General features: G+C 40.2%; 1 protein-coding gene across 1 annotated transcript in view; it reads right to left on the bottom strand.

Moving 5' to 3' along the window:
• Abca13 (ATP binding cassette subfamily A member 13) overlaps window positions 1-12284 on the bottom strand; it is a 403635-nt gene that overhangs the window by 340122 nt on the left and 51229 nt on the right. Inside the window, exons 14-15 of the mRNA XM_051164717.1 lie at window positions 11211-11350; window positions 496-610 (exon numbers count right to left, since the gene is read on the bottom strand). Coding sequence (XP_051020674.1) covers window positions 496-610; window positions 11211-11350 — 255 coding nt within the window. The remainder of the gene's footprint in view (window positions 1-495; window positions 611-11210; window positions 11351-12284) is intronic.

Here is a 12284-nt window from a genome sequence, read left to right as displayed (position 1 = left end):
GATTCCCTCCCGAGTCTGGATTCTACAATCATATTAAAGCTCCTGTCCCATCCAACCCCAGCACAGCCCACAAACATGAGTGATTTAAACAGGGCACAAGATCTGTAACTTTACATAAAACAAAAACAAAGCAAAACGCATCTCAAAACATGTGACAGCATAGCAAAGCAGGACATATTTGAGTATATTTACTTTCAAAGACCAACTGTTCCCCAAAGCCTCTGCAACTATGACAACTGAAATCATTGACCCTATGGTTGAAGTGCCAACCAATGTCGGGCTGTTCTTAAATGCTTTATCCTTATATCATCAGTTATAACCCATGCTACTGTTTAGGAAAATCCTGATCCTATGGTAACACACTTATTAGACAAATACAAGATTCTGATATGAAGCACTGCCAATAAATAAATTGAGCTCATAGCCATTAAGTAATGTAGCTTATGCTTTTTTGCTTATGACAGTTAATACCTCAAAGTGGATTCTAAAACTTACCTGGTTATGGAAGCTATTGGAGACTTCTTAAAGTTATTGAAAAGTACAAAATAAGTATCAATGATGACTTTCCAATCCATATTCTCTGTATAACAAGGAGATTCCTCAGACAAAACTAAAAAGAAACATCAACATGCTGAGTATAAAAGCCAAGCAGAGTGTATAGCAGATCACCTATTACGTTTGAAAAGTTAGCAAAGTAGGTTTGGAAATCTGCCATTTGACATCTACTTCCAGTCATGACAACACAATGAAACACTGAGAAATGCAGAACAATGATTCATTGGGAGACAGAGAACAAGCAAAGAGAGACCTATGCTTATCCCTGTTTACTACTTTAGAGAGACTCTAGGACAGCGGATCTCAACCTTCCTCATGCTGCGACCCTCTAATAGAAGACCTCGTGTTGTGGTGACAATCAACCATGAAATGACTTCGTTGTTACTTCATACCTGTAATTTTGCTACTGTCATGAACCATAACATAAATATCTGATATGGGACCCAAAAGGGGTCATGATCCACAAGCTGAGAACCACTGTTCTAGGACCATGTACAAGGAAAAAGTGGCCTGGAGCTCCGTGAACATGTTGTGCTGCTAAGAACCTTAGATTCTTGAAGAAAGAACGCCAGGGAGGGGCCTGTAAAGTGTATGTGTCCCTCTAGCGTCCGAATGAGAACTAATTAGGATGTGAGGACACTGCTAAAGACTAGGAAGCTTCCCACCAGCAATGTTAAAGATATTTGTTTAGTGACCACACAATAACAAGAATATAGTCTATTGCTCATAGCTTTATTGGAACGTTTTTCATTTCATCAATGATCAAGTACCTCAAGCAAAAAAAAAAAAGGGGGTGTTCAGTGGTTATAGGTAATCTAAGTGTCATAGAGCTGCGTAACAAATATTTAAAGCAGAGGTATCCAGCCTCTTGGCATTGCAATAGAATATTATCATCTACAAGTGTATTAGGCCTTAGTCATGGCTAGCCTGAGATACATGCTACTCATGAGTCACAGGTTCCACACACCTACTCTAAGACAGTAACAGGGCTACAAGTGTAGCTCAGTGGTAGAGCATGTGCTTAACATGTACAAATCCCACTGTTTGAGTGTCTACATTGGGGGTGGGGAGGTGGAGCTGGACAGCCAGGACTTTAAAGGACTAAGCTACACTGAGTAATACCTTTTGAGAATAACTATGAGAGTGAAAAATAGCGAGGACAGAACAAGGATAAAGTCTGTATTTGGCATCCAATCAAAAATTCCAGACATACAAGGAAGAAGTACGATGAGAAAAATAATTGGTCAAAATTGATGACCATGATGGAATGAGGAAGAACATGAACCATACACAATGGTTTGTGTTATTAAATTTACACCCTAGTGTTTGCACTTTTAAAAAGGCAAAGTGGGTCAGATTGGATAAAATAAAAGCTAACCATACACTGTATGTGAGAAATATGCTTAAAATATGAAGACCAAGGGCTGGAGAAATGGCACAGAGGGTAAGGGCACTGACTGCTCTTCCAAAAGTCATGAGTTCAATTCCAACCACATGTTGGCTCACAACCATCTATAACAAAATCTGTATACATAATAAATAAATAAATCTTTAAAAAAATATGAAGACCAAACTAAAAAGACATATGACTTTGAATATTAATTAATAAAAAGGAAGATATCAAACAATGTAGAATTCAGGTGATAATATCATTTTTTAATGACATTAAAGGCATCAAGTCATCAAAAAGGCATAATGATTCTGAATATGTGCACACTTGATAGCAGAATTCCAAAACACAGGAAATAAAAACAAAGCACAAAGATAAACAGGCTAATTTATGTTGTTCTCTGAGATATGATCAGACGTGGAAACAAAATATCAGCAAAGATAGAGGATTTGCATAATTCCACTAACAATGCAAACGACCTGATATTCAAGAGCTATTCCACCTAGTGTCAGAACAGTACTGATTCCTTTCCTAGACACATAGGACAAAACTCAGTTTTCTAACCCAAAAACAAAGTCCAAAAATTTAACAACACTGGTGGTATAAATATCACTCACAGACTAAAATAGAATTAATTAGAAATCAATAACATAAATGTAATTGAAAAGCCTACTATCTGAAAAGGAAATGACACACCTGTAAATTACTCATGGGCCAGAGAAAACTTGAAAAGATATTAAGGAGCGATAAAGATGCTTTGTGGATATATACAAATGTATACATTTTAAATGTGACTTATTTGGTTATGAGTTTTCCTAAACAAAAATATTTCTAACTTCAAGCAAGCAATTTAACCTCTCTAGCATCTAATTCTCAAGGAAAATTGCATATGACGCACATTCATTATGCCTCATCAAGTCCCCGCTAAAGTAACTCAGTGTCTATGAGGGAAAAAATGAAAGCACTCCAGAAAATTAAGTCAGAGGTGTGTGATATTGCATAAGAAACGATTGGATGCTATCAGAAAACCAACCAGTGAAACAGCACAAACTTTTAAGTAAAAAAAGAAAATGTAAATCCTCCACAGCAAACTCCTCTACTGTTCTTTATGGAAAAGTTCAGTTCAGATGCTCATTTTCTGTAGAGGGAAAGGTTAAATGGCACCTCCTACATGTCCCTTCAGTTCTTACTAGATAACTTTATCTTAGGTCATTGTAATAAGAACCTAGTAGAGTAAGCTTTTAAAAAAAAAAAAAAAAAATCAATGGTAAAAGTAATACCGTTGATATTGCTGGCTGACCAATTAAATCTGTCAGATGCAATATTTGTTTTCAAGTCCATCTGCTTCTAAAAGCCATACTATCATGCCACACTCCACCCCTGCTTGGACTATGAGGTAAAACTGTACTCTATAATGTACAGTAGTCCGATCTACTCACTAGATCATGTGACGTCTCCATCACACCATTTTTTAAAAATTATTTATTTATTAATTTATTCATATTACATCTCAATTGTTATCCCATCCCTTCTATCCTCCCATTCCTCCCTCCCTCCCACTTTCACCCTATTCCCCTCCCCTATGACTGTGTATGAGGGGGACCTCCTCCCCCTGTATATGCTCATAGGGTATCAAGTCTCTTCTTGGTAGCCTGCTATCCTTCCTCTGAGTGCCACCAGGCCCCCCCATCAAGGGGACATGGTCAAATACAGAGCACCAGAGTTCATGTGAAAGTCAGTCCACATTCTTCACTCATCTGTAGAGAATGACCTGTCCCTTGGCTAGATCTGGGTAGGAGTTCAATGTTTACTGCACATATTGCCCTTGGTTGGTGCCATACTTTGTGCAGAACCCCTGGGCCCAGATCTGCCCATCATAATGTTCTACTTGTAGGTTTCTAGGACCCTCTGGATCCTTCTATTTCTCCATTCTCCCATGCTTTTCTCACCTAGAGTCCCAAAAGGATGTCCTCATATCTATCTCACTTTCCTGGTAGGTGAAGACTTTCATGGGACATGTCTCTTGGGCTAGTGTCTAGTTATAAGTGAGTATATACCATTTGAGCCTTTCTGCTTCTGGGTTAGCTCACTCCTTATGATCATTTCTAGTTCGATCCATTTGTCCACAAATTTCGGGAATTCCTTGTTTTTAATAGCTGAGTAGTATTCCATAGTGTAAATGTACCACAGTTTCTTTATCCACTCTTCTACTGAGGGACACTTAGGGTGTTTCCATGTTCTGGCTATTATGAATAGGCTGCTATGAACATGGTTGAGCAAATGTTCTTGCTGTGTGCTGGAGCATCTTTATCACACCACTTTCAACAGTTTGCAGTTGTTTTGTTTTTGTTGCCTGCTTAGAGGAGGAAGAAGAGATAAGTAATGTGTAAATCTATAGATGAACACACAGCTGCAGAGTGTTTTGATGTGGTTTGCAGTTTTTCCTGTTGCTATTTGGTGATTTCCAAATGTTTGCATGCTAACATGTCCCTTGGACATCTTTGACTACCTGCAGGTCTGAGGTGGGACTGTGATCTGCATTGCTAATGAGATGCCAGCTGCTATTGCTATTCCAGAAACCAGACTGTTAGCAACAAGGATGTGGGCAATTAGCTGTGTACAGGACACATATCATAAGAAAAAAAAAAGTAAAATGCCCACAGTCTACTAAATACATTATCAGCCTCTTTGTTAGCTACCCAATTCCATCTGACAGGTAAAATTGAGGAATAGTCAAAGGCATCATAATTTAAAGTTCAGCGTGGAAAGACTTGCTAATCTGATTATGAATGAAGAACTATAAGAATAAAATATCCAGACACTTCTTTCTGCTTCTGCCTGTTGTATTCATCCTTCAAATCCTGATTCACATGATTAGTTGTTAGCTGGTCTGTGAACACAAAAGCTTTTCCTGGAACTCATCTCCAGGTGTGTCTATTTCCCCCACTGACTTGAACTCCTTTTAGGCTTCTCCACTGAGCCATAGGATCTCCAGTTAAATGTGATGCCCTTGATTTAAAAGATGACTTTCGACCAGTGTTCGGCTATGAATCTCAACATGTTTCAAACTGCTGCTGGGTGGAGCCTCTCCAAGGACAACTCTGATAGGCTCCTATCTGCAAACATAGCAGAGAATCATTAATAGTATCATGGGTTGGCTCTCCTCCATGGGGTGGGTCTTGGGTTGGGCCAGGCATTGGTTGGACAGTCCCTCAATCTCTGCTCTATCTGTTCTATCTTTATTCCTGCATATTTTGTAGGCAGGGTAAGTTTTGGATCAAAGTTTTTGTGGGTGGGTTGGTGTTCTCCTCTCTTCACTAGGAGTGAAAGGGTATCCTCTTCACTCTCCATGGCCCCTGCTACTAGGAGACTCAGCTAGAGTCCCCCTCATCTCCTCCCAGAGGCCTATCCTGACTGAGTCTCCAGCTTATCATAGTGATGCCCCCACCCAAAGTTTCACTATTCTCTGCATGCCTCCTGCCCCATCAGGGGGAAGTGATCAAAAAGCAGGCAACAGAGTCCATGTCAGGGACAGCCCCTGCTCCCCTTACTAGGAGTCCTACAGGAATCCTGAGCTGTCCATCAGCTACATCTATGTAGATGACCTAGGTCCAGTCCATGCCTGGTCCTTGGTTTGTGCTTCAGACTCCACCAGCCCCTCTGGACCATGGTTAGTTGGTTTTGTTGGTCTTGTAGAGCTCTTGTCACCTCTAGGTACTTTTATCCTTCCCCCCACTTTTCCACTAGACTCCCTCCGGGCCACAGAGGATGAGGAAAAACTCAATCCTGATGTGACTTGATGAGCTGGGGTGGGTGGGTAAGGGGACACCCCTTTTCTGAGGTATGGTAGAAGGGGAAGGGAATGGGAAACTGGGAAGAGAGGAGGGACGGAGCTTGACAGGGATGTAAAGTGAATAAATAAATAGATAAATGATGACTTTCCTTTCCAACAGTCAGATAAACAGTCTATAGCAGTGATTCTCAACTTTCCTGATGGTGTAATCCTTAATACAGTTCCTCATATTGTGGTGACCTCAACAATAAAATTATTTCATTGATACTTCCTAACTGTAGTTTTGCTACTGGTATGAAACATAATATAAATATCTGATATGTGGCCCCTGTGAAAGGGTCATTTGACTCCCAAGGGGGTTTCAACCCACAGATTGAAAACCATTGGTCTAGAAAAAAAGACACCCATTCTCCCTTTGATCATCCCAATGCTATCATTCTCAAGAAACTGATATGGTAGCCCCTTCCAATCTAAGTTCTTTAACTATTAGGGCCTCCTTAACCTGGGGGACCTTTTCCTCCAGTCATCTCCAAAAGAGCTGTAAAAGCACAAGAGAAAGCAGAAAGTTATACAGCCCGCAGATGAAATGGATGGAAAAGGAAAGAGCAGCAGATGGCAGTTACTAACATCTACAAGTAGATGGATAAAGGCAGTCTGTCAGGCAGAGCAGAAACACAAAAGTCAGAGCTTGTACTTGAAGAGGGGGATATTCAAACAGGTTCTTCTTATAACTCTTAGCAAGACTCATGACTTAATTAAAGCAGAAATGTCTAACTGCATATGTAAGAGGTTGAACTGAAAATGGACAGGTGTGTTGAGATATATTTTTGAATGTGATAAATTCTGACATATTTCTTCCATCATCCCAGCTAGACAATTATGTCTCCATGTCAGCAGAAGACTAGAACTTTGCTGACCTAGAGGAATGGAATTGATTGGAACCAAGCTTGGAGTATCACTGCATCAGATGGTGTGAATGACACACCACTACTCCAAGCAGGGAGGATTACATAATCTATTCATTCTCAGCAGTGAAGTTCCCATCACCTCCCTCGTTTCTGGGAACACTGAAAGCAAGGTCCCCCTTTTCTACCTGAGTGCTGCCTATCAACAGGCTTCTGGAGAACTCTCTTTCGAAAGCTTCAGGAAATTAAATTCATTTGAGAAAAAAATTACACATCTGAACCAAGCTGTGTAGGTTAGCTGTGGGAAGATATGGCTTACTTCCTGGTTACACTTGCAGGACAGAGCCCATCAAGTGACAAGAACCCATTGCACAAGGAAATTCCATGTGGGAAGTAAGTGCTTTGTCTTACACAGAATGGACAACATCAGATTCTAATGAAATTTTCCATATAAAAGAAGTGTTCTATGCAGAGAGAGAAAAAAATAATTCAACAAAAATAAATGTAAAACCTTTATTCAAATTCTCTTAAAAAGATTATATCATAGTAAGGAAGTAGATGCAACAAGATCATAAAGCTATACTCAATATCTAGAGGGCTAAGAAGGTCCTCAGAAATTAAATAGATGAAAAAATATTAAAGGGACTTATGGAAATGTCCCAGATGATCATTCTAAAACATTCTAAAATTAGAGAATCATGTGAGAATAAGAACTGATAGCTAACAGAAGTTCTAGAATAATATAGGATTTAAAGTTATAAAAGAAATAGTGCAATAATATATTACATACCAGTGAGAAGAAGAGAGAGTGATTGGCCTGACAACTGAAATACCCCACTACCTATGCTTAGTTCCCAAAGAGCTATTCTACAGGCGCCTCCAAACTTACCAGCTACCCTGCAGCCAGGCTTCTGCCCCCAACTCCAGTAGACTCCTGCTGCTCAGATGCAGGCCATACCAGTCAGAAGAACAGGGCCTCCCTGCTGAAACAAAGGCCAACCTAGTCACCAGAAGTCCAGCCCCCTACATAAGTAGAGCCTCCCTAGTAGATCAGAGGCCAAGCCAGCCAACAGAAATTCAGCCACAATGACCAGAAGACCAAAGAGGAACCAAAAACCAAGGAACAAAACTCCCATCTAACAAAGACAAACTCAGATATCAGCACCTAGACCTATAATCACCCCAAACCAAGATGCCTAAATGCCAGTGTAAGAACAAAATCAACAGCCAGGGCAATATGGTACCACCAGAATCCAGCTATCCTAAGAGAGAAAAACCAGAATATTTCATTCAGTGCAGCTAAAGCACAAGAAAAGAACCTTAAAATCAACTTTATGAAGATGACAGAGGTCTTTAAAGAAGAATATTTTTAATCTTTTAAAGAAATTGAAGGAAAGGCAAACAAAAAATTGTAGTAAATCAATAAATCCCTTAATAAACACCAAGAAAGCCAAGAATAAAAAAGAGACAGAAAAAAAAAGAGAGAGAGAGAGAGAGAGAAAATGTGAAGGTAACTGTTCAAGATCTGAAAATGGAAATAGAACCAATAAAAAAACACAAACAGAGGGAATTCTGAAAATAAAAAATATAGGTAAGTGAACAGAAACTACAGATTTAGGCATCACCAACAGAATACAAGAGATAGAAAAAAGAATCTCAAGGGCTGAAGAGACAATAGAAGAAATAGATTTATTGGTCAAAGAAAATGTTAATTCTAAAACAATTACTAACACAAAAAAATCCAAGAAATCTGGGAAATTATGAAAGCCCAAACCTAAGAATATTAAGAAAATAAGAATCCATGCTAAAAAATAAATAAATATAAATAAATAAATAAATAAATAAATAAATAAATAAAACAAAAAACAGAAAATATATTTAACAAAATCATGGAAGAAAATTTTCCTACCCTAAATAATGACATGCCTATAAAGGTTCAAAAAGCTTACAGAACAACAAATAGATTAGACAAGAAAAGGAAGACCTCGTTATACATAATAATCAAAACACTAAACATACTGCACAAAGAAAGAATATTAAAAGCTACAAGGGGAAAAGGCCAAGTAACATATAAAAACAGACCTATTGAAATTGCACTTGAGTCTTTAACAGAAACTCTAAAAGCTAGAAGGGCCTGGACAGATTTCTTGCAGACTCTAAGCAACCATGGGTGCCAGACAAGATTTCTATACCAGCAAAACTTACAATCACCATAAATAGAAAAAAACAAGATATTTCATGACAAAGTCAAATGTAAACAGTGTCTACCCACAATTCTAGCCATACAGAAATTACTAGAAAGAAAACTGTAGTGATAATTTTAGTTTCTTTTTAAAAAAAAAAAAAAAGAAATACTATGCAAATATGTTTTCATTTTAATTCCAGCTGTGGGATATGGGGCTGCTTCAGATTGTCCACAGCAGCTCACTATGATTTGCCGCATGCTCTAGCAGGACCATGATTTTGCCAGCTGCAGATAGTTTCTGCAAGTGTATGATGTTTGGAATTCTGGGAACTTTTCAGATGGTATATAAATGGTATGGCCCCAAGATGAGTCATTGGTTCATTGTCGTAGGTCATGGTTTATTAAATAATCATGTGCAAAGAAACCAAAAGAAAAAGAAATTAGATATCCTGGAGGTAAAGGCTGAACTTCCCCCAAAGAATGTGGCACCCATTATCATCAGGAAGTTGTCTAATGATAATGTCTCCCCCTTTCCCCTATAGCCTTCATTCTCTCCTCTCTAATGTTAGGGGATCGAAAGCCTGGACAATGAAGAATGGAGAAGTTTAGAAGAAAGAAGAATCCACAGAGTAGCCAAAAGACCAGCTACAAAAAACTCTAACCCAAGGGGATTAACTATACCCATGAAAATCAGGCAATAAATAATCTCACACCACCAAAACCCAAAGAAGGGAAACACACACACACACACACACACACACGGATCTCCCCAGGAAGGGGAAATAGAACAGATTTCACAGGTGTACTGGGGGTGGATGAGGTTGGGAATAGGATGAACCAGGTTGCGGAGAAAGAGAAAGAAAATCTTGTTAGAAACAAGTAAAATTGTGGTTTTTAGGTTTCTACCTGCATTTCAGCTTGAACTGGTCATCTTCAGTAAACAGGCAAGGCCTCAAATGGAAGGACTAGGACACCAACCCAGCCACAAAACCTTTGACCTAGAGTTTGTCCTGCCTGCAGAGTATACTGGGACCAGAGCCTAGCAGAACAGTCATCCAGGAGACCAGAGAGACTTTACCCAGCAACTGATAGGAGCAGATGCAGAGTTCCACAGTCAAACATTAGATAGAGCTTGGGGAGTCCTGCTGATGTGGAGGGAGAAGGATTGGAGGAACCAGAGGGGTCAGGGACACACCACAGGAACAGGACCCACAGAGTCAACTGAGACTCATGGGAACTTGAGTAGCCAGGGAACCTGTAGGGGTCTGACTTAGGTCTCCTGCATATATGTTATGACTGAGTAGCTTGGTGATCTTGTGGAAATGCTAAGAGTGGGAGTGGGGCTGTCCCTGACTCTTCTGCCTAACTGTGGGACCCTTTTCCCCCTACTGGGTTGCCTCCTCCAGCCTTGATGTGATGGTATGTGCCTAGTCTTACTGTAGCTTGTTATCCCATGTTCGGTTGATGTCCCTGGAAGACTGGCGGCTCTTTTCTGAGGGGGTATCAGGGATGGGGGTGTGGGGGGGGGGGGGAGAGGCTGGAGGGGGGAGCTGAGGGGGAAGGAACTGTCCAGCCATAATAGAAACATATATACCACACTTCCCATCCCAAGGCTCAGAGATCATTTTAGAAGTCAGGGTAGGAGTGTAAGAGCCAAAAATGATGGATGACTACAAAGGAAACAGTGTCCTCTGGACCCAGCGAGGCAGCTGCCCTTAATGAAGTCACAGCAGTTGTGACAACATACACAAGATGTGTGCAAGCTCAAGCCAGACCAAATCCCAGCATGCAGACAAGAGAGCAAGGCACACAACCACAGCTCTACCTACAGGGCTGTTGGCAGTTGTTAGCTGCTGGGAGAGGTAGGGAAAGTCTTCCCCCAAGAGCCAATGGTAAGTCCGCCATGCCCCAGGGTAAGACCACACATTCAAGAGTGTTCAGTCAGCACAAGCTCCTCTTGAACGTTTTTTTTAAAGCTATAAAAGGTGGCAAGAGGAAGGAGTGGGTCTAGGAAGCACTGAAGAAGGGATGAATGTAATCAAAGCATGTAAAATCTCTCAAAAAACAAATAAAATTTGAAAAATGAAATAAATGCTTTTGTCTGAATTAGGACAATTTTGAGAGGGAAGAAGATCTCTCTGAACGGTACTGGGAGAGCCTGGCCAGACAAAGCAGGACTATTTAAGGGGGGGGGGGGGTCTGATCACGACAGCAATGGAACTCTGAGCACCGTAGCCATAACAGCTAGCAGCACTGGAGGAACTTCCACTTCAGGCATCCCACTATGATACTATGATGCATAACAACACTTCACTCTGAAGCTGTGTCTCACTGAGTGTGGGAAACGCCACACATTCCTGCCATTAAAACCTCCCAACTTACATGTCAGACTGCTGTGGAAACTTCCATGCGTGTTTATGTATTGCGCCAATTCACATGTCTCCCTGATGATCCCCGAAAAGATTTTCCAGTAGATCATTTGCTGCAGGGACATTTGCACTTCTTCAAGTATGTGAGATGCCCTGCAGCCAAAAGAACCCAGAAAGCTAGAACTTACTAACATCGATACATACTTACAAAACCATCTAATAATGTATACAAGTATCTGGCAGTCCACATAAGAAAAGCAATTAGAATCATTTAAATAGTTCACTTAATATTTATTCATTTATTACTTTTTCTACCTTGATTTGGAAAATGAGGGGAAATCATATGGCAATGACAAAAAAATAAATGAAGCAAAAAGCAAGGACAAGAATAAACACATTGAGGCTAAGAAAAAAAACATATCCCTATTTGATTTTCTTGACTATTAACTTATTAGCAGCCACAGAAAGTGGTTGTTGATGTAAAGGGTCATGAAATAGAAATAAAGTATGGCTCACTTGAGCAGTCTCCCCTATGGAAACATCAGCCTTGGTTATACAAAGGCCTTTGGTTTGTCATGAAAGCTTAAGTCAGTGTTCGACAGCAAAACTGTTTAATGTGTGATAGTTTTTAGAAGCTTTCTTATAATAGTAACAGGTTAATCTCCTTAAAGTATCTTTGTATGAACTATGGCACCAACCAAGGACAATAAGTGCAGTCATCATCAAACCCCTACCCAGATCTAGCCAAGGGACAGGACATTCTCCACAGTTAAGTGGAGACTGGGGACTGACTTTCACATGAACTCTGGTGCTCCATATTCAGCCATGTCCTCTTGATGGGGAGACCCAACGGCACTCAGAGGAAGGATAGCAGACTACCAAGAAGAGACTTGATACACTAGCATCATATTCAAAGGGAGGAGGTCCCCCTCAGTCACAGTCATAGGGAAGGGGAATGGGGTGAAAGCGGGAGGGAGGGAGGAATGGGAGGATGCATGGGATGGGATAGCAATTGAAATGTAATATGAATGATTTTATTTTTCAACTAAAAAAACAAAAACAAAGCAGTATCTTTGCGTGTTATTCT

This window comes from Acomys russatus, chromosome 22 (genome assembly GCF_903995435.1).
Source record: "Acomys russatus chromosome 22, mAcoRus1.1, whole genome shotgun sequence".
In the NCBI taxonomy this organism is placed as follows: Eukaryota; Metazoa; Chordata; class Mammalia; order Rodentia; family Muridae; genus Acomys; species Acomys russatus.
The sequence above is the reverse complement of the archived record's forward strand: the minus strand, read 5'-3'. Positions and strand labels throughout refer to the sequence as shown.